The sequence below is a fragment of the Panthera uncia genome, chromosome F1, assembly GCF_023721935.1.
Source record: "Panthera uncia isolate 11264 chromosome F1, Puncia_PCG_1.0, whole genome shotgun sequence".
Classification (NCBI taxonomy): Eukaryota; Metazoa; Chordata; class Mammalia; order Carnivora; family Felidae; genus Panthera; species Panthera uncia.
Window position 1 is genome coordinate 38,590,745 of NC_064813.1, and position 21,665 is coordinate 38,612,409.

At 56.2% G+C, this 21,665-nt stretch overlaps 1 protein-coding gene across 4 annotated transcripts in view; it reads right to left on the reverse strand.

The window, feature by feature from the left end:
- Positions 1-6,163: 6,163 nt before the first annotated feature.
- The window catches only part of KIF21B (kinesin family member 21B), a 46,623-nt gene continuing 31,121 nt past the window's right edge, over positions 6,164-21,665 (reverse strand). The window contains exons 20-36 of one of the 4 annotated variants that reach the window (XR_007458816.1): positions 21,315-21,509; positions 21,114-21,215; positions 19,665-19,830; positions 19,403-19,454; positions 19,160-19,217; positions 18,187-18,392; positions 18,034-18,108; positions 16,158-16,271; positions 14,386-14,424; positions 12,281-12,417; positions 11,159-11,339; positions 9,830-9,994; positions 9,377-9,494; positions 8,360-8,530; positions 7,621-7,820; positions 6,916-7,099; positions 6,164-6,480 (exon numbers count right to left, since the gene is read on the reverse strand). Coding sequence is in view for 2 of the 4 variants with exons in the window: in XM_049634323.1 (XP_049490280.1) it covers positions 6,426-6,480; positions 7,621-7,820; positions 8,360-8,530; positions 9,377-9,494; positions 9,830-9,994; positions 11,159-11,339; positions 12,281-12,417; positions 14,386-14,424; positions 16,158-16,271; positions 18,034-18,108; positions 18,187-18,392; positions 19,160-19,217; positions 19,403-19,454; positions 19,665-19,830; positions 21,114-21,215; positions 21,315-21,509 (2,034 nt within the window). In the remaining 2 variants the exon portion in view is untranslated. The remainder of the gene's footprint in view (positions 6,481-6,915; positions 7,100-7,620; positions 7,821-8,359; positions 8,531-9,376; positions 9,495-9,829; positions 9,995-11,158; positions 11,340-12,280; positions 12,418-14,385; positions 14,425-16,157; positions 16,272-18,033; positions 18,109-18,186; positions 18,393-19,159; positions 19,218-19,402; positions 19,455-19,664; positions 19,831-21,113; positions 21,216-21,314; positions 21,510-21,665) is intronic. The other 3 variants (XR_007458817.1, XM_049634323.1, XM_049634324.1) reach the window with 3 other exon arrangements.

Here is a 21,665-nt window from a genome sequence, read left to right on the forward strand (position 1 = left end):
AGCGTTGGAAAAAACCCTCTTTGATGATGCCACCAGGCCTGACAATGAATGGCTCCTATCAAATTCTGAGAAGTGCTATTACATCCTAAATAGTATTTCTCTCCACACTCTCCTTTCCAAATTTTCTATAATAAGCAGATATTACTGTTACAGTTTGGCGGGGGAGGGAAGCAAATCCCACATTAAAAGAATAAAAGAACAATGTCCCTTCACCTGGTGTTCCTGCCTCCCTACCCCTAAGTGCTTTGGCATCTTCAAGACACAGGCTGACCTGAGTTTGAAAAAACCACCTTTGGAGGCAAAGCCTCTGCAGGGTGAGGGGAGCGGCACAGTCACAAGGTAGAACCAGTTGGTTGGAGTCTGTTCCAGGGCCCTGCTCCTGACAAGTTCAGCAGCTCCTGGGCCTCCATTTTCTGGTTTCACCCACACCCCCCAGGCTTGCAGCTGGCCACACCCAATCGTCACCTCCCACAGTCAACAGTGGGCTCTGTCCCATAGGGTGGGATCTTCTGTAAAAGAAGGGCCTGTGGGGAGCAAGGGTGGGACAAGACCAGGTGGGAGGGTGGGGCAGGGCGGGTGGCATGGGGAAAGCTTGGTCAGCCGGCCAAAAACAATCATCCTTAGAAGCTACCCTTGCTTCCCAGGGTGGCCAGGCTCCTGTGCCTGCTGGACGGCCTTGGGAAATCAGGGCAACTCTGCCCACCTGGGTCCCCCTCTGTGGTTCGGGGTCCCCTTTTGCTTGCCAAGACCCTTCTGAGGACCAGGAGCCTCTTGGGTGGATCTCTCCCCCACCCCCCGTCCCCCCTCAGGGAGCCTCCCACCTCCAACCCACGATAACTTCTGCCTCCCACAGACCCACAGAACTCACCGGCTGGATCACCTGTCAACAGCCATAGGTCTAGATAAGCAGCACGGACTGTGTAGGTTGACAGGACAAACTCGGTTTTATATTCGGAAAACACAGCAGAGAGAGACCCTATTGTCTTCACAATGCAAGAATCAGAAAGTAAAGCTTTCAGAATATCTTGGCTGGTGACGAAGATGCAGATCGTCCCCCAGGGGCCACCATGCCCAGGGGATGGGCCAGAATCTCCAGGAGTTGGTGGCATGATCTGTGGTTATCGAAAGGGAAGGTGACCGTTAAGCAAAGGAAAACTTCGGGGAAGGTATTTCATGACACTCCATAACTCAGCGCTCCCAAATATGCCACTTCTGCCCTTCCTTCGTTCACTGGCTCACCCACTCGTTCAAGGCCTGTTTGGCATCTGTCGCCGCGAGGCACTGACAGGGAATATGGAAGTAACCAGAATAAAATCATTAGCCTCAAACAGAAAAGAGGGTGAGTTTTATGGTGTGGGAATTATATCTCAATAAAACTTGTATTAAAAATATTTTCTTGAGAACTGAGCCTGGCAAACTGGATAATTGCACACAGAGCGAACATAGGGCCACCGGTGCCATATAATTTTAGTGAGTGAAGCGCAATCTAAAATTATATGGGGGCCCTGGGCTCCTGAAAATCAGTGGTAACGGGCGAATGCATGGAGTTATAAGCACACGAGTATCTCGGGTGCACAGCAGCGACCCTGCATCTCCCGGGGGGAAGAGCCCATCACAGGTTTGCTTGGCATCTTCTCACACTCCTTTTTATGTTGAAAATAATGAGGCTAATAGGCAGAGGCAGGATTTTAGGACCTTAGGAAAAAAAGGGAACATTAGTTTTTAAAAATTGAAGAGCACTGATCTAGAAACAAAAATCAAGACCACTGTGGAGCTGTTTTCTTATACGAGCTTTGAATATTTGTCTTCCCTTCGTAAGTGGCAAGGGAAGGAAAGATGTCTTGTATGCGTCACGCACGGCAGCCTCCAGGCTCTAGGAAAGGCACTCGATGCATGCGTGAAAGGAAAACGGGTGCTGTGGTCGGGAAGGTCTGGGTTCCAATCCTGGCGCTGTCTTTCCTAGCTCAGATCCTGGACAAGTCACTTCCTCTCGGAGACTTTCCCATTTCAGAAAATGAGAACACTACCTGTCACCCAGGGGAGCGAAGATCTAAGGAAAAATGCCCGAAATATTGCCTGGAGTACAGCGGGTGCTCATTAAATGCTGGTGCCCCCTTTGCAGCTAATGTACCCATCCCAGGAGACAACATACGGAGTCTGCAGGCAATGCAACACCCTCAACACCGTTTTTTAATTAAGCCCCACATTCACAGCCCAGGAATTCTCACCCAGAGGCCTGCCCCACCTGCCTAGCACCAACCTCCCACCCCAGAGAAGGGCCGCCAGCTAAAAGCGGGCAGTTCTCGGGGGCCACATCACGACAGATGATGGTCATTCGGGTTTTATTGAGGACAACTTCTTTGAACACACACATCCAGTCTGGGAACAGAAATGTACAGCATGAGGCTTAAATAACTTTCATACACTATGTACAGTCGTCGGCAGAGGTACAAAACATATATACATCTTGTGCTAGCCACATAGCGAGGAGGGCCAGAGCCAAATGAAACCCTGCAGCCTGGGCAGGGGGTGATCACTAGAAAAGAGCTGGTGGGCAGGGCAGGGCCCTGATTCACTTCAGGGGTCTTCTCTGACCCTTGGCTCTTCTTGGAGTAGTTCCCACTTCCCTGCAAAGCTCTCGGGACAAGGGTTCAAAAAATTGGACTGGGGTACGGTAAGGGTTGGGAGCTCATCTGAGTGCCGGGGATGGGTAGGGGGTGGGGGATAGAACAAAGATGCCACAGAAAACAGAACTTTCCTTGTAGACTCTGTCCTCGCACATAAGAGGGCAGTGAGGGATCTGGGAGCCAGGAGAGGAAGGCCAGGCCCAGGGAGGCCTGTGGGGCCAGTGGCCAAGCCCTGGCTCCTGAGGCTGGGCCAGGAGGCTGTGCTAAGCTAAGAGAGCAGTAAGCAGTTTCCTGTTTGGGATGGCAAGCGGACAGATGCCACAGATTTGGGCCACTTGGCGGGAAGAGACTCACCGCTCTTGCAGGGCAGGCCCTGTCCAGACAAACACGACAGTGGACACACCAGGCACAGGCAGGCGCTGAAGAGGCCAGGGCCGTGCCTGCACCCAGCCCAGGCTGCGTCCGAGGATGCCTCCAAGAGTCGGCATTGTCCGCGCGATGGAAGAGAGCAGGGCGTTTCTGACTTCACAGCAGCGGCCTGCCTGCGTCTCCACCACACTGGGTGGCGTGAGAAAGTCCCAGCAACAGTCTTCCCTATGGTGGTTTTGTGCTTTAAAGCTGCCCTCTGCCCAAGCGACACCGCCCCAGGCGGGCAGCGGGGCCAGACAACCAAGGGTTGTCCTCGGTTGATGCTGTAGTGATGGTGGGTGGGCACGGAGACCACTCCCAGATCCACACATGTCCCCTCCCAAGGGGCCGAAGGTGGCGCCGTGACCACGTCAAAGGCTTGGGTGTGCCTTTCCTCTTCCTTGGCAATCTCCAAGGGCAGCTGCAGGGGCTCCCCTGGGGAATTTTGGCTGTCATGGACGAATCGGCCACTCAGATGAAAGCAAACACCGAACTGGTTAATACTGAGAACAGAGCCCGGCGCAGGACTGTGCGGAGAAGGCCCACGGGCGGTCAGCTTCCAAAGCATTCGAGGGGGCTCGGCCTAGATGACAGGCACTGTGGCTCTGGGCTCCTTAGGCTCAATAGGGCTGGCACCCAGTCCGGGCTCAGACGTTTAAAGATCTGGGGCGTGGGGTCGAGTGAGGGAGCTACGCATTCTGATGTGGCTGGGCCGGCGTTGGCCCAGACTCAGGGCTGCAGATGGGCAAAGAAAAGTAAGAAGCAGTATGATGAGCCCAGAGTCAGGACAAGCCATGGGCTGAGCCCTGGTCTGAGTGAGGGCAGGCCCCTCCAGACACAGACATACCCAGTCTACCTTTGGACAGAACCAAGCTGGGGTGAGCCTCCCGGACTCGGGTCTGCCCAGGCCACCTGCCACAAGCCTTGCTATTGTGCTCAAATCACAACCATTTTGTGCTTCCAACCTTTAGGATGTTGGGGGCCTGCCCCCTAACTATGTACCTTGGACATCCCTGAAGGAGTAGGCAGAGACTCCAATGCTCTTGGAGCACAGCTTTTGGAAGGGCTCAGGGCTCCCGGGGGACTTCAAGTTTCGAATCAGTGATACTCGCCAGGACAGCAGAGCCAGCCCGCCATGAGGTAGCTGAGCCATCAGAAACAGCAGGAAACGGGCAACGACGCTGAGCACCTCTCGCAGGCCGTAAGGTCGTATCTGGCGCAAGAACGGGCCTTGCAGCTACAGTACAGTCGCCCCAGGCTGGGGCCTCCCTGGCCCATGGGGACAGTGCAGTCTTTTGTGTTTCTACAGTTTGTAAACAGTCATGCAGACAGATTCTTTCTTACAGGTTGCAAGGTTGAAGCTTTCTGATCGGGTGGAGAGAGGGTTGGGGAGGGGGAGAGGTGCTTACTTCCAAGTGGCTGAGGGAGCTGCCGGTCACCCCCGTGACGACTGGAGGAGGAGGGATTTCTGGCCATTGAAGACAGACTGTCCCCGGCTCCTCCGGGAGGCCAGTACTCAAGGGTATGTGCTTCAGCTGACCCAGACTCCACCAGCGTGTCCAGCAGGGGCCACTAACAGCAGGACAGCCTTCTTAGTCCCGGGGGTAGCTCTGAACAGGGCAGAGGCTGGGCTGGGGACTCAGGCCCCCACAGGTGTTTTTCCCTTTCACAGCTAAGACCGCCTCCTCTGCCCAGTGCACCGGCATACTCCCATGCCGGGGACCACACAGAGAGGGCTCCGATCCCCTGGGCAAATAGGGAGAGGCACAGAGGACAAACACAGCTACCTCTGGAAAGTCTAAAAGTCACTGCATATCTCAGAACAGAGTGGGGGCTCCTGGCCCCCTCACTGAGGACAGGAAGCACAAGACCAGTTAAGCATTGGAAAAACACTGTGGACGGGTTGGGGCCCAGGAATGGAGGGATGTCCTGCGACTCCTTCCAAGGCCCAGTCCTGTAAATTCAGAACTGCCCCAACAGGGGGCGCTGGAACACGGATTTAACCACGTCCTTGGAGCCTTGACTCCACAGCCGCAGGGCAAAAAGAAACTAGGAATTCCCCTCTTCGCTGCTAATCTAAAGGGGAGGACCTCTTGCCCCATGCCAGCTTTAAGGCTTGAAAATGTCTCTCTTGAATAACCAGAGAGAAAGAGGCTGGAAGGACTCCCTGCCCAGTCGGGGTGAAAATACAGGTGAGCTGGGGAAGGGGCTGGGCCATCCTCACCTTCCAAGCCACTTCCTGGTAGACACAATCCTCTGAGCTGCTTCCTACGTGGCCCACACGGGACACTGGGAACGGGGGACCCCTGGCCCTGGACTGTGGGGCGGAGCTCCCCCGCCTTTGGGGGGCAGCGGGCATGAGACCCCGCGAGTGAAAAGACACATGTGGTGCCGCGGGCATGGCTGGTGTAAGGCTGCCCAGCATGGGTGCCAGGCCCCGGGGTGGAGGAAGGCACTGAAGCGTCAGGCGGCCTAGAGGTCAGGGGTGCACTAGAATGGTCCCTGGGGGCAATGTTGGGGACAGGCCCGAGCTGCAAAGCAAACAGAGGAGGTGGTCCTGGAGGGGCTGGTAGGGCGGATTCCCTTTGGGAGTCCCGAGCCCCAAGAGCAGAGGGAAAGAACATGTGGGGAGAAACTTCAAGTCAGTTTCCAGGAGGCAACAGCAAAAAATAAAAATAAAAATAAAATAAATTAAATAGCTGAAGTATTTCTGACTATCTCCCCAAAGGAATTTTTTCTAGCAGCTCTAACCTTGGCCCCGTCGGAAAGGGACCCCAAGGAATTGCTGGGGTCATCTGGGAATGGCTGTTGGTGGCCAAGGGGCTAAGGGTCAGCCGCAGGGCCCAGCTGCCTCCACCTGGTTTCCATGGTTACCTGAGGACTATCATTTTGGGCTCAGAGGCAGGTGTGGTGGCTCCAGAGGCTGCATTAGGGGAGGTAGGGGGAGGCCTGTTCATCGGAGGGGGCGCAGCAGGGGCTGGAGACGCTTCACCTCCCCTACGGGGCCCCACCACTGGGCCAGAGACTTGAGGAAGGGCATGGCCAGCTCAGCAGGAGAAAATGTGGCCAGAGGGAGGGCAAGGGGAGCCTGAGGGGCTGCAGGGAGAGAAATGAGAGGGAAAATGCCCTTTGGCTTCACAGCTTAAATTCCCCCCCAACCTCCCTCTCTCCCCAAGAGGCAGGGGCTGGGGGAATAGTATTCCATAGGAAGGTCAAGGGAGGGGAAGGATAACAGGAGAGGGGCAACACCCGATGCCCACACCCTCTGTCCCTAGGGCAGTTGGCCCCGTCAGGCCACAGCTTCCCTTCTGTGCTGTCCAGGCTGCCGGGGGCCGAGGGTCTGGGGGCCATCCTCTGAAAGACAGCCAGGGTGAGGACTGTTGTGTGCTCCTAGGGTGGGCCACCGGGTAACCGCCGAACACTCCAGAACTTCACCGTCAGGTCACTGGGGTGGAGGACAGAGAGGGACTGGTCAGTGATCGAAGGGGGCCTGGCTGGCTACCCCCAAAGCAAAGGATGAGCCAGATTCCCCAAACTCCCCAAATGTGGCTGGGGCCAAAGGGCAAGCATTGCTCAGGATGAGGGCGGACTGCAGGGGTGGAGGGGTGGCTGCTGGGCAGAGGGAGAGGGCCTGTGCTCTCAACGTCCCCAACAGAATTCTCATCATGGGTTTTCGTTGGTGTTGTGTTGTTTTGTTTTGTCCAGGCCTGGCTGCTCCCCCCTCTGCCTTCTGCCACCTGGCACCCCTCTCCTGGGGGTCTGTCCCACTGGTCATGCTCGGAAGAGGAGGGTGGGAGGAAGAGGGGCAGGCAGGGCATTCACTCCAGGCCAGGCAGGGCGTGAAGGGAGAGTAGGGAGGAGGAGTAAAATAATCTCATACCGTTGAGAAGCAGCTCAGACCGAAGTGGAGAAAGAGAGGGAAAAGGAAAGAGGGGGGAATGAGAGAGGAGACGGGAGGGGAGTGTCAAGGCAGGGTGGTGGCTCGGCCCTTTATGGCCAGGACCCGGCGAGGAAGGCAGGGGGTGAGTCCGGGGACGTAATTCCACACCTTTACCCGGCAGTCACTGTTGGGGGAGAGAGGCAGAGAGGCAGAGAGGAGAGGCAAGAGGACATGGGGAGGGAAAGAGGGGAGAGAAGGGACATGGTCGGACGAGAAGGAAAAAGAAGAGACCCCTCTGAGGAGCTCCCCTGTGGGACAGAGGGCCTGGCCATCCCCTGGATGGGGACCAGAGCTGGGGCGGGAGAGGGGCGAGTCCAGGGGGTGGCAGGCCTGCTCCGTGGTCTGAGATTCGTGGATGGGGGAGGGGGGTGTAAAGACAGCAGGGTGGGGGCTGCTCTGTGAGGGGCAGGAAAGGCTTGCAGATAAGGGGGTGAGTCCTGACCTGGGGCCCAGCACCTTCCTGCTCCCCTGCCCCCGCTGGGCACTCTTTGAAGGCCAGCACAGGCTAGCAGGCGCTGTGGGGTCTGCTCCACGAACCGAGCCTGTTAGGATAGCTGCAGGGGGGCCCGAGGCTCCCCAGCCTGCCCTGCCCACACCGGGGACCGGGGTGGGGAACAAAAGCAGACCTCTCTGCCCAGCACCCACCTGGAAGCAGTGAAGATGTGCTTGGCATTGGTGCAGATGGCGTTGATGGGGCTGTCGTGACCCCTGATCTCTCCGATGGGCGTGAAGTTATCCACGTTCCAGACCTTGATGACGCCCGCGCGGCAGGCGCTCAGCAGCATGGGGCGGCCCGGGACAAAGGCCAGGGCACACACCCAGTCCTTGTGTGCATTGGGGATTTGCTGCGGAAGGAACAGCACCAGTGAGGGCTGGGGCCAGTGCTGAGTGGGCAGAAGCCAGCAGAGGACCCTGTGCCACGAAGGACAGCTACCAGGATCCCTTCTGCCTCTGAGGTCCCCAGGTAGGCATCACTGGTCCAGGAGGCAGGCCAGGCGGGCCCATAGTAGGGATTGCAGGGGCCCAGAGATGGGTCCTTTGGTGGCCCCCCATTCCGGGACAAACCCAAGATCCTGCACTGGTGGAGAACTCTTCAGCTCTCCCAGGGTTAAATGCTCAGGAAAGGGAACATGGTGACTCAGCTTTAGAGTCAAACCTAGCGGCTGAGAGCAGCCCCCTTTCCTGAAAGCCGCTGCGTAATGGGGAAAATGGGGGGGGGGCGGTGCTGTAGGGAGGCAGGGGAGTGGACACAAAGGGGAAGAGGGTGGACAACAGGAAAGCTGAGGAGACTCTGGCCCAAGACCCTGGGTCCCCAAGGCCCTGCCTGGACTGGGGAACAGCCCCACCCTAGCGCCCCCCCCCCCTTCCCTTCCACCCTCCATACCTGGATGAGCTCCTGCTGTTCCAGGTCCCATTTCTTGATGCCATTATCCCGGGAGCCACTGAAGAGGATGTCTCCCTGGATGGCAAGACACTCGATGCCATCATAGTGCGGGGGCTCAAAGTTGTGGGTGGGGCCAATGGTGCCGGTCACACACTCGCCCAACTCGAACATCTGCAGGAGGAGAGGCTGGTAGGGAGGGCCCGAGGCAGTAGAGACCGAGGGAGGAGGGCCAGGGCCAGGGTCACCCCCCTGCTATCACACAGCACTGTGGTCCCCAGGAGCCCAGAGACCCAGTTTGCCCGGCCCAGGGCAGTAGCCACTGTCCTGGGGGAGACAGGTGTCCCCAGCAGGAAAGGGGTCCCAGAGGAACACTGCTTCTTCCAAGGACAGAGGCCTCTGAAGGCTCGGGTCTTGACCCTTCCTAAGGGCCTGGGGCAAGGGGTAGGGGGAGACTGGCTGAAATTAACACAGCTCAACATGCAGCCGATCTGGAGAAAGGTGGGTTTGGGGTGTGAACCTCCTTTTAAATTCCTTTTATTTTATAATAAATATTACTTGTACTTTAAATAGAAACATTCATCATAGCACCGACCACCCTCTGCTTCTCTACTGCTTCCCAGTTTCTGACCGTGTACATATAGCTTTCAATGATGTAATCGGGGAGCAAACGGAATTAGTGTTGTTTTGTATCCTTTGTGTTTTGTTCTCATTTTATCATTTTAGAAGGTGCGTTGCAGCCCATTCAGCAGGTTTTCCCTAATTTATGTGACTGCTATTCGACCCTTGGACATTTAGTGGTTTTAAATTCTTCACCATTTACAAAATATCGCTGCCATCTACTTTCTGCACACACCTGCTTGCTTCTTTGGGGTGATTTCTTCAGCATAAATCCCCAGAAGTCTCATTATATTTCATGAGTATTTCCAAGGCGACGGGGTGGGGGGAGCAGGCAGAAGAAACGCAGAGAATGCCCCCCACCCCCTGCCCCAGGCTGCAGAGGGAGGTCTTCTTAGGTACCTTAACGTAGTGGTCCTTGGAGCCCGTCACCACCAGGTCGTGCTGGCTGGCGGTCTGGGTGACCGTCAGGCACATCACAGGGCCAATGTGGCCAGTCAGCTTGCCAACGGGCTGGAACCTGCAGGTGGGGAGAGGCCCGCCCGTGGGGGGAGATAGATCAGAGGGAACCCTGGGTTGTGGTGGCCGGGTCCATCCTGGAATGAATAGATCTGGCCAGGGCACTCTCCCTCCCTCAAAACAAGATGAACAATCTAGACATAAGCTGTCCTGGGTCCCAGGGATCTTGGGGAACACGGGACCTGCATCTCAGAGCAGGGACACAAGGCCGACAGCACGGGGAAGCAGAGGACCCCCGGGTCCTGCCAGCCCTGAAGTGTGGCACCCAGAGCCGCGACCAGCGTACCCACCTCCACCACGCCAAGCCCCCTGCTGCCCCCCACGCATCTCCCTGACCTGCTGAGCTCCCAGATGCGGACGGCATTGCCCGAGGCAGCATACAGCATGGTGCCTGAAGGGCTGAGGGCGATCTGGTTGATCTGATGCTCCCCCTGAGCGCTGGTGATAGCGCGGGTGGATGTGGCAGCACAGGCGTCACCTGAGGTCACCTGGCCCGAGGACCTGCCACAAGCAAGGAAAGCAAGGTCAGAGATCAAAGCGGTCCATCCACACAGGCAGGAAACCGAGCAAACCTCACTCAGACCAGGCCTGTAACCCAGTTCTTCCAAGAAGTCTTCCCTGACCGACGGAGAGGAGCCAAGCTCCTCTTAGAAGTTTCTAGTCTGACGTGGGGGAGACCAATGGTGATAGTGCCACTCCCCGCCCAGCAGAAAAAGACGGTAAGACTCAGTCAGGGGACTGGGTTTGAACCGGGGTCTGGTGGAAAACGCTTAATCTTTCCGAGTCTCAATTTCCTCCTCTTTAAAAAGAGGTGATAATACCCATTCTATTTCCTGCGCTTCTTTGGTTTTTTAAAAAGACTACTCTTAGAGAAATTACAGGATCACAGCAAAATTGAGGGGAAGGTTTCCCATATCCCCTCCCCCCCTTACCAACATCCCCACCAGAAGGGTGTGTTTGCTACAACCGACGGACCCAAATGGACACATCATAATCCCCCGCCGTCCACAGCTGACCTGAGGGCTCACTCACGGTGTGAGGTTTGGACAAATGTGTAATGACCCGTATCCACCATTACAGTCTCACACAGCAGAGTTTCACTGCCCTAAAAATCCTCTGTGTTTACTCTTTTGAAAGGATCAAGTTAAATCACAGATGACAGCTTGTAACGTGAACACAAGGGTGAGCAAGACTTCTGTTAGGAAACAATTTCACTTTGCAGGAGCCCTTGTCTCACTTCTGTCTCCCGCATGTCTGTCCACCTGAGACCGTCAGGGTCGGGGATCAGGACCAGCTCTGGCGCCTCATTTAGGCAGCTAGGTGGCCGGCGCGGCTTTGGAGACTGCTGCCGTCTGCTGGGGCCACCCTGATTCCCGGCTCCCCTTTCAGACTCACAGGGGGCCGCCCAGCACACCCCAGGGCCAGGGCCCGGGAGGCTGAGATGAAGCGAGGGGGCCAAACAGTGCAAAGGCTCGTTCAAGTTGCTGCCCTGGACGCTGTCCCCTAGCCCAGGGATCTCACTTTGCCCCCCAGATTCAGGTCAAATCCATGTGACTATAAGGGCCTCCGTGTCCAAGGAGCTGGACTCGGCTATACTGAGTAGGTCACCACGGCTGAGTGCTGGCACCCAGCCCACCACCACGAGCCAACTGGGGGAGTACCTACGTGAGGGTCCGAATGCACTTGGCGGAGTCCCGGATGTCCCACACCTTGATGTAGGAGGTAGACACGGAGAACACAAGCCCGGAATGGCTGCAGTACTTGATAGACACCACGTTGTTGGGGTGGCCCTTGAGCGCCGCGATCTCCTGGCCCGTGACCAAGTTCCACATCTTACAGCTGCGGTCTGGAAAGGACAGGGAGAGAGGCGGGGGGGAGGGCAGGTGTCCGTTAGCGGGGGCCAGGTCATGCACGCTCCCCCTGCACGGGGGTTGTGGAGGATGGGGGAGACGGTCCACAGACATCCAGAGGGAGGAGCCCTAGGTCTAAGGGAGAGAAAGATGGGCTCGTGCATGCTCACGTGGTGTGTGTGCGCACAGAAAAACCCCGGCGAGAAGCCCGTTAGAACTTTAGGCCAGGGTTTCTCAAGCAAACTCTATACATAAAGACCAGAGTTCTGTGTGTGTGGCCAAGGTGCTCTGGGCTAAAATAAAATTCTTAAGCTTTTGGTGTCTATTCCTACAATTGCTAATAGCTGACATGATCAATGAACAAACGGCGAGCAAATCTTACGGAGAAAACCTGGAATCAACAGATCACACCTGGATTGACAACTCGGCCCCTTCTCACCGTGCAAATACATATGTGTATGACCGTCTTTCTATTGACAGGTCTACTGCAGAACTGTTCTTTCTGCTGGTAAGACTTTTCTGATTTTGTTGCTGTGATTAAGTAATCGTGACTGTGTGAGGTCCCACTGCCAAGATCATAGGGATTTCTTAGATGAAAGTGCTGGGGTAGATGTCAGGGGGTAGTAGTGTCGGGGGACTGCGATGAGGAAACAGGGTGGGGCACCTGAGAAGCTTCCTGGAATTTCCGAGGAAGCTTCGGAAGGAAATGCTGGATGGAGCCACTAGGATGAGCTATGAGGGGAGACTTGGTCAGGGGCACCCAGGCCGGGGATCCTTGAGCCAAGGCAAGAGCCATGAGACAAGGTAGCGAGCAAGCCGACCCCACGTCCTCAACTCCTGGGGGCTCTGTGTTTTCATCTTTACAGCCCACTCTGGCAAAGGAAGCAGGGATGGGTGTGAGACCTAACCCTACCAGGCCAGTCTGGGTTCTACTCACCTTTGGATCCGGTGAACAGCAGCTCATCCGTGGCGTCCAGGCAGAGGATGGGCTTGGTGTGGCCCTCGGCCATGGAGATGCACTGCAGTGGGGCTGTCCTCGCACCCTTGGCTCCTCCAACGGGGGTGATGATGCCCCTTCCCAGGAGAGAGGGAGAAAGGGAGCACCTGTCAGCCGGGAAGACTGAGGCCGGGTTGAGTGAGGTACACAGATAAGAGGGGGCAGAACGGAGAGAGGACTAAGGCCTAATGAAGGAGACCCCAGAGACCAGGGCCAAATGCCCTCAGTGCCTGAGAGCTGGGAATAGGCTGTGCAGGTGGGGAGGGCCTGTCTGCACAACAGCCTGTCAGTCACCATCTTGAGCACTTCTGGGAGCAAACTGTGTGCTAGGCACAGCAGGAAGGAGACGTGGGCCCTGCCCATGGGGAGTTGCCATCTGATGCCCGCCCGACCAGATCCTGAGACGTAAATGCACGGACGCCCCGTCGAGGCAGGGCAGAGGCCCAAGGGCTGCACTGGCTCCTGCAGCAACTATGACTCCTCCCTGCTGCTGCAGTTAACCCAGGGTGAGGTGAGGGGTGCAGAGAGGGAGGATGCTCGGGCTGTCACCCCCCAAGCATCTCGGTGTCATCTGTCAGCGACTTCTGGGGCTGATAAATGCACGCGTGCGTGCAAGTGTGCACACATACACTCCCGCCCACCCATGAGCCCCTTTTGGACCTGCATGGTCAGACCTGTGACTGTCATTTACAACGGCCTAACTTGATCCCTTTAGGGGTCCTCAGCTCAGCTCTGGGTTAGGGATGTCGAGGCCCCCTGGGGAATGAGGCCACATACACCTGGAGAAGCACCTCCTCGTTTCCCACGAACATTCTGGGAGGGAGAATAAGGCTTGTCCTCAGTGAGCAAGAGGATTTTGCTACGCCAGCCTGCTGGAGGTTCTGGGGATGTTTTTTTTTTTCTCAATGAGGGTCTTTTGGAATGAGACCCTGGCCAAGTTATGTGCAAGTCTAAAAATATGTTCTAGTTCTTTTCCAAAGAGAACAATGCTCCTGACAGGGATGCCGTGGCCTGTGGGCTACTGAAGTGATCAGTGTTCTTCCCACAGTGCTGGTCATAGCCCCCATGGACTCAGCCAGGCCCCCCTGCAAGGATGGCAATCAGACAGGGCCAGGTGCCACCTGGATGTCACACACGTGAGCCCCCAAAGATACCTGCTTCGGACACTGGTTTGGGCCCAGCTGTGTGGCTGGGGAAAAAAGCCCAAGACTGCTGTGGAAAGTATATCACAAGGATAACCCTCCTTAAGGTTATGAGAGAGGCTGGTAGTCTGGCTAGCTTCTCACGGTGGTAAAGCCTCGCTCCCTGCAGGCAGGTTTGCAAAGACATCAATAGCCCGGGCAGCAGGTGCAGTGAGCAGTGGGCACTGGGAGAGCCGGAGGGAGCTCTCCGCCCGGCAGGAGCTCAGGCCCACCAGGTCCTAGGACATGCTCCTCGTGGTAGGGTGCTATGCTGGGGTAGCTGGAGAAACTGGCCACTGGTCATCCCAAAGCTGGGAAAGGAGGTCTCCTAGCACCCCAGGTCCACGTACCAGGAGATGTGGGCAGCAGGCACCGCCCCCCTTGCTGCTCTTCTCAGAGCCAAGGTCTGAAATGTGCACCTCACTGGCACAAGCTGAGCAAGTCACAAGGACGCTGGCGACGGCCACCAACACCTGCCCAGCTGGGCCCTACAGGCCCCCAGGCTTTCCACGGCCTTGCCCCCTCACCCTAGCCCCTCAGCAGAGCTCGGTCCCAGCCCCAGACAACCCCGGGCTCCCATGCTCTCCCCCTCCCTGCCCAGGTGATAAGAAGAGAACAGTGCCTGTGGCAAGCAACTGTGCACCCCTCCCCAAGCCCCCAGCTCCAGCCGGGCCTGGCCAGTCTGAGGCCACGCAGCAACCCTGAGAGGGAGGAACCACGGGGGAGGGAGAGGCAGGCCAGTGGGGAGGGCGGCATGCTGAGGACTCAGGTGTGCAGGCGGGAGGGGAGGTGGAGCAAGAGGCAGAGAGGGGACAGTAGAGAGTGAGAGCTGGGAAGCCAACACGGGAGACATTCTGTGTGTACCTCAGGACCTCCGACAAAGAGGAGTCGCTGTCATCAGACCTGGGGAGGGCAGAAAATTAGCTGGATTAGGGGAGAGAGGAAAACACACGAAGGGATGGCAGAGGCAGCAGCAGCGTGGAAGGTCAGAGGGCAGGTTATTCTCTTCAAGGGCAGCGGGGAGAGGCAGAGGGCAAGGGCGCTAAGGGAAGCAGGAGAGGAGGTGGGGAGGGGCCGGCCGCCAGGGGTCCCTCAGTAACAGGGTAGGAGTGAGGAGAGGGCCACGCTCCAGGGCGACGTTCAGCTCGTGGGTCATTTGCCGGTTCCAAGCCCCTGGCTGCCCCATCGTACAAGCTGGGAACACCCTGCCCTGCCCCAGCAACGTTCCTACATGCCTGAGGCCAAAAGCCATGCCTGATCCTATCCACCCCCTCCACCCCCCACCCCCGGGAGCTGGCTTCTTCCAGCGATTCCTCAGGGACTTATTTACAAAGCCCACTGTCCCCCGCAAGCCCGCTGGGATGGGCCTAGGAGCTGAGTCTATACCATGCCTGGGCCCCAAGATCTGGTCCACTGGACAGGGCCAAGGTCTGCAAGACAACCAGGCTGGAATGGCCAGAGTCCCACCTCCATGCTTCCGGAAAAGGGACCTGCTGACTGTAAAGGTATGGTGGGGGTGGGGGCACCCCGGTGGGCCTGGTCCAGGCTCGGTATGCTCCTTCCGAAACGGAAACTGAGCCAAGGTGGGTTTGGGGAGGGAGCAGTATGTTGACCCGGCAAGAGACATTTCTGTGGAGAAGGGCTGATGTCAGGTACCAGGTGCAAGACCTAGCACTTTCTAGCCTGGGCTCCCCTGAACAACAGCGCTGCCGCCTTCCTCCCTGCCAGGGTACAGATGCTTTTAGGGAGCCAAGAGAAGAGCCCTCTCAGAGGCTGCAGAGAGTTGGAGACGGCTAGGGCAAGGTCCAGAGTGTAGGGAGCACAGAGAGGAGCACGGGGAGGACAGGGTCCCCCCTCTCCCAAGGCAGAGTCCCACTGGGAGGAACGTAGGCTGGAGCACGTCAGAGGCCCCAGGTTCTGGGCCCAAGCCTGCCACCTTCTAGGTAAATGTCCTTGGGCCTCTTTAAACCTCATTTCCTCTTCTGTAAAATAGGGAAGAGAGTTCTCATGGTTGATTATAGTCCACGTGAATCACATATATGAAAGCAGGGTGCACAGTGAAGGCACCTTCTGAACGCACAGGATTGCTGTTAATACCCACTCGACTATCCATAGTCACAGCAGCCCAATGGGAGCTGAACACATGAGTCGGGCTGATCCTGCCATGTGAAGGCAATTAGGGAGTCCCTTTCTGCTGGGACAGTGCACAAGGGCCACTGGGACCTCGTCTGAGCATGTGTGGCAGGGAGGGAGTGGCTGAAGTGCCAGGAAGGGGCTTCAGAGAAGAATCCAAGAGTCAAAGAATCAGCAGAGGATTCAAGGCACAGTTCTGGTGAGGCCCTATGGGGGGGGGGGGTCTGACCTGTGTGAACATCCCCACCTGACTGCCCCCTGTCTCTGTGGCTTCCTTCTTGCCCTCTCCTGAGGTCCCAGCATGCTGGGGGGGGGGGGGGGGGGGGAGGAAGGGTCCACAGTTAGAATAGAAAGAACAGAGACACCAGCAGAAGAGCTTCAGAGCCTCGTCTCTCAGAGGGGCTGGAGCAGCGTGGTCAGGGTCTGCCAGCTGCCCCAACCCTGCCTGCGTCAAGGATCAGCCCACCTCTGCAGCGCCCTCCCTGGCCCCCCCTGGCTCTTACTTGTCCAGTGCTGACCCTTGGCTCTGATTACTGGTGAGACGAGAGAAGACGTTACGGTCGTTGCGGGGCCGAGTAGGAGGGGACGAAGGGGGCGTGAATCCCACATCTGTGGACCTGGCGAGTGGGGACACAGCAGCATCTGTCAGTGACCACACCCCCAGCCCACAGCCTCACACGCGCACTGTTTCCTGCACCACCTTCTGTCTTGGTTCTAAGGCCTGCAGGGCGGGGCCTGCTGTGCAATGATCCCCTCCGGGTTAAGCTCCTGGTTGCCGTTCTGAAACAGTCCATCCTCATTATTCATGGCTTCTGTATCTGGGAGTTTACTTGTGCATTAAAACGGATTTGTGATCCCAAATTAACTCTCACAGTGCTTTGGGGTCATTCCCAGACATGGAGCAGAGCAGCCAAAAATTCAAGTCCTCAGATGCACACCTTCTCAGCAGAGGTCAAATGAGGCATCCCTCTGCCTTCTTGCTCTCCTACCGTAAACAAGTGGCCTTCTTGTGGTCTATTTAGGGCCATGTTTTTTGCATTTTTGTGCTTTTCGTTGGTGATTTCACTGCTTAAAATACCCCCAAAGCATAGTCCTGAAGGGCTGTCTGGCAGATGTCTAAGCACATGAAGGCTGAAATGTGTCTTATGGAGAAAATACATGTGTTAGGAAAGCTTCATTCAGGTGTGAGTTACAGTGCTGTTGGCTGCAAGTTCAATGTTAATGAATTGACAATATATATTAAATGGGATGTCTTGAAACAGAAACACATATAAAACAAGGTTCTATATCGACTGGCTGACAAAAATGTCATGACCGGAAGCTCTCAGGAACCTACCCCTGAATTTCCCCACGAGCAGTGGTTGAGTATTAGTTCAGTGAACTGATTCCATGTTCACAGTGACTAGATAGAACGTAAGTACCATGAATACTGAGGATTGACTGTATCGTCAGGGAAGGGTCCAAGACTTCACTGTACCGCCCCATTGCAATAGCCCAACATTTCCTCTCCTTGGAAAGCTGTCATCGGGTTTGGCCTACACCCTCCCTTCCTTTGAAGGGTCTTCATGAGTTCAGCCTAAAGCCCTCAGACCACAGCTCAAGTGTGTTCTCTCAGTTCCTGGGTGAAGTGATGACGGTCTGTGAGGCCCCTAGTATACAGATATCCATGCAACTCCTCCCCACTGAAGGCCCCGACCACAAGCCACTGGTATGGGCATCTGCCCCGGCTTTGGACTGGAGGGAGGGCTGGGAGCTTGAGCAAATCCTCCTGCCTCCCATCAGGTCGTGTGGTGGCAAGAGGTCATCTTGAGCCCCTGCCCTTCTAGTACAAAGCTGTATGACTTGGAGAAAGCATCAAAGCTCTCTGAAAACTAAGTGCATGCCAGATGACCCCAGGAGGCATCTGGTGACCAGCAGAAGTTCTGTGGGTCATAGTGCTATGAATGGCTAACCAATTAGAGACTTGGCCACCATTCTGCAATCATCTCCTGGTTTTTCTTTAAACTTCTACGCTCCTCACATGACAAGACTTTAGAAAGGGCTGAGACCTCCCAAGTACCCGTGGTTATGAAAAGGAGCTGAAGCATATCAGTACAATGACTAGTTGAAGCCACGACAAAGCCACCAATGTTGAGCTCATATCAGCCAACAGTTTTGGGGAGCAGGCTTAGCCATCCAGTTCAAGGTGCTTATGGAGATGATATTTCCTGAGCCCATGCCTGACAGGATGGGGAAGGGGCCACTGGGGGAAGCTGAATGACTTAGTCAGACCAGCCCAGATTAAAGTATGCCTGATTATCTACAGAGTAGAACATCACAGCGATTCATGCATCCAAGGACGGCAGTGACTCTGGTGCAGGTTCCGGAACATGCTCTCACCTAATGGGCTGCCCTCGGTCATACGACTTCCTTCGGGTCAGCGGTGATGTCTCCGTGGCTCGAGACTGCCGGGGGCTAGAACAGAAGAGTCCAGTGAGGCCCAGACCTAACTCCCTGCCCACCCTGACCCACATGGCTGGCCCTCCTCCTTACAAAGTACTGCCTCTGGTGGGCAGGCTGATGGTGCGTGAGACCTTGTCCCGGTAGTAGGGGTCTCGGATGGAGAAGCCCACTCCATCCTCTTTGATCTCGACAAGGGAGGCCAGGGACTTGGTGATGTTCTTGGTGGAGATATCCAGTGGGGGACCCAGGCACTCGGCCGACACAGCCTTCATTTGGGCAGACAGCTTGGGCTCACCCTGGGAACAGAAGGACGGGGGTGAACCAACTTGCCCAAACATAACAGGAGAGCTGGGAGAATTCTAATGAAGGAAATAGTGCCACTTGGCCGATGGTGAAACCACTAATGGAAGATCCAGGTGAACACCACTCAGAGACCATCTCTCAAGACTTGTAGAGAATCCAAAGCAACTGAAAGGGTTTTACTGCCCTTATTTGGACTCTGCACACACAGAATGCCCAGACTGACCTCTTTCCTGGTCACCAGCTAATCAGTTTATCCAAAAACTATGCACAACTCACTGTTCCCAGTCTGCAGTCCCCACCCTTCTCTCTTTAATAAATTCTTTTTCTTGGTTCAGATTAATAACTGACCCCTCACTGGTAGGTGAACTCCCCCATTGTTGACTCCCATATTATTGAATCAATAATCTGCATGCAGAATAACTAGAGGTCTCAAGTTAGTCTTTGACTCAGAGCATGAGGCAGAGTCTGGTGGGGAACGGGGCAATTTTTGAAAGCAGGGCCTCTGGCTCTGGTGACATCATTAGGCTGTGACTCCAGCCATTTCTCCCACCTTCCACCTATCTCAAAAAGGGTTGGGTTGTAACCGGGGTTACATATCTGAGCACCTCCCAATTCCAACCCAGGGCATCTCCATCCCAGCTGGAGGCAATATTGTTGGGTCAGGGCTGGGGGGTGGGGGCAGAGCTACAGAAAGATGGGAGACCAGGCTACAGGGAGACTGGCCCTGCTGCAACCTGTCTGCCTTCCTATAGGGGCTCACCTTGAACTTGAAATCATCATGGCTGGTGGAGCCCTTCATGGTGAATGACTGGGAGAAGCTAAGGAAGAAGCAGAGGGAGTTCAGGATACTGAGAGCCTATCCTCTGGCTCTCTGAGCCTTAGACTCGTGGATTCCAAAGAGCCCCCAAATCTAGGCTTAGCCCTGGGACCCTATGGCAACCCCCACCCCCAGCCCCAGGTTCATGCTATGAGCTGTCCTCTCACTCATGACTTGGAAACTCACCTCCCCTCAGAGAACTCTGAGATCTCCTCATCTGTGCTGGCATAACCATTCTCTGTGGAAGGGAGGAAGGATGAGTAATGAGAGGCCCCAACAGAGTGAGGGGAGAAGGGATGGCCTCCCTCCCACACCTTACCCACTGGGATCAGACTGGGACTTCTGGAGGAGTTCTGGGGAGGTGAAGGTCCCCCCCACCCAGGGGATGGAGCTAGGGAGCACTAGAAGAATCTAGGAGCTTCGAGGCCTCTTCCCACACCCACCATACCCTGCTGCACGTTGTAGATGAGGGCCTGCAGTTCAGGGTGTGTCTCAGCCTTCTCTCGCAGGGCATCCAGGAGCAGGTGGTTCTGGGAGGAACCCGCTATGTCTGTCTGCCTCAGCCGTCCCTCTAGCAGCCGGATCTGGGCCTCCTTCTGTGCCACTTGTAGCCCCTGTGGGCAAGGAACCAGGCCAGGGGTTACCATTCACAGCCTGGCTTTGTGGGCACCTTCATCACCACCCTCAGACAACCTGCTCCCAAGGCACCTTGGAGGGTGGCCCTCCCAGACATCACCCGTGTACCTGCTGTCCCAGACCTGGGCTAACTCCCAGACATCACCTGTGTACCTGCTGTCCCAGACCTGGGCTAACTCCCAGACATCACCCGTGTACCTGCCCCAGACCAGAGATGCAACCCCACCCTTCTAACTTTCCCCATGTACACATGTCAGGAGAGGTCGCCTTAGATATGTTCCCCTGTTATGGGCTGAGTTGTGCCCCCACCCTCCCAAATTCACATGCTGACAGTCCAACCCCCAGGACTTCAGAATGTGACTGTATTTGGAGATAGGGTCTCTAAATAGGTAATTAGGTTAAAATGGGGTTCTTAGGGTGGGCCCTAATCCAGTGTCACTGGAGGCCTTCTAATAAGAAGACATTAAGACACAGGCACACACAGAGGGAAAACTGCACGAGGCGAGAAGGCACTCGCTTACAAACCAAAGAGAAAGGCCTCAGAAGCAACCAATCCTGCCGACATCTTAATCTTGGACTTTTAGCCTCCAGAACAGAGAAAATCAATCTGTGTTATTTAGGCCACCCAGTCTGCGGCCCTTTGTCATGGCAGCACTAGGAGACTAACACAGTCCCCTAAAACACAGAGTAGAGCTAAGAGCTTAGTGCGAGCAGAGCGGGTCTCCCCACCACCTTGCCAGACACTCTACATGGTGTCTGTCCCCAAAGACCACAGGCCCCAGGGGGAAGGAGGCCCATCCCCTGGCCAGCTGTCAGGGAGAGAGGACAGGAGCACAGGACAGGTTGATCTGATGTCCGAGTGTAAATCTTCCTGAGTGGAATGTGGTCTATCTGTTTCCCGCTGCCCCTGTCCTGACATACAGATACATGCTTCTCCCAGCAGACTCGAGCCCTGCTGTGGATGGGCCTGGACCAGACACGTAGGGTCACTTCTAATGGAGGCCCTGCTATGTGCCAGGCATCATGCCAAGCCCTTTGCATGCATCATCTTGTTAAAGCCACGCAGCAAGCTAAGAGCTTGCTATTGTCATCACCCCAGCTTTACAGCTTCGGAATCAGAGGCTCGGGGGTGAGGCGGCTTGCCCTAGCCTGTAAGTGACGCAGTTCAGGAGCCAGGCCTGTGTGCTTCACCATGAGGGTAGGTCACGGAGGCGCCTGTGACTGCTGGGCCCCCCACCTGGGAGGTGAGCTGCTGGCCCACCTTGTCAATGGACGCCTTGAGGAAATTGTCCAGCAAGAGACGGGCTTCGGCCAGGGAGCAGGAACTGATGACCACCGATGTGTCCGTGGAGTCCAGCTCCTCCTACGATGGGGAGGTAGAGATCCCTTGTCACTGAGACTGTCCCCCACCCCCCCTCATCCCTTCTGCCTCCGCCCAGGCCAGGCCAGGCCCTGTGGGCACCTTGGTCTCCTCCAGCTGCACGATGGTGGCCTGGCAGTCGGTGATGCTGTCGTTAATGTAGTCAATGTTGGCTGCCAGCACCTCGATCTCCTCCGCCAGCTCCTGCAGCCCCTTCTCCTCCTCCGGGCTCTCAGCCTGCAGCCGCTCCCGCTTCCTCCGCAGCGCCTCCTGCAGGAGGAACAGCTCCTCCCTTTTCTGCAGGGAGGGTGATGGAGGACAAGCCTCAGGTTGCTGCCCAGCCCTGCCCACAGCTCCCCCCAGGTGGGGTCCCTGGGTCCCCCTGCACCTCCGGATTCCAGAGCAGGCACAAGGAGTGAGCGGAATGGGGATGAGAAGGTCTGATGAGCCGGA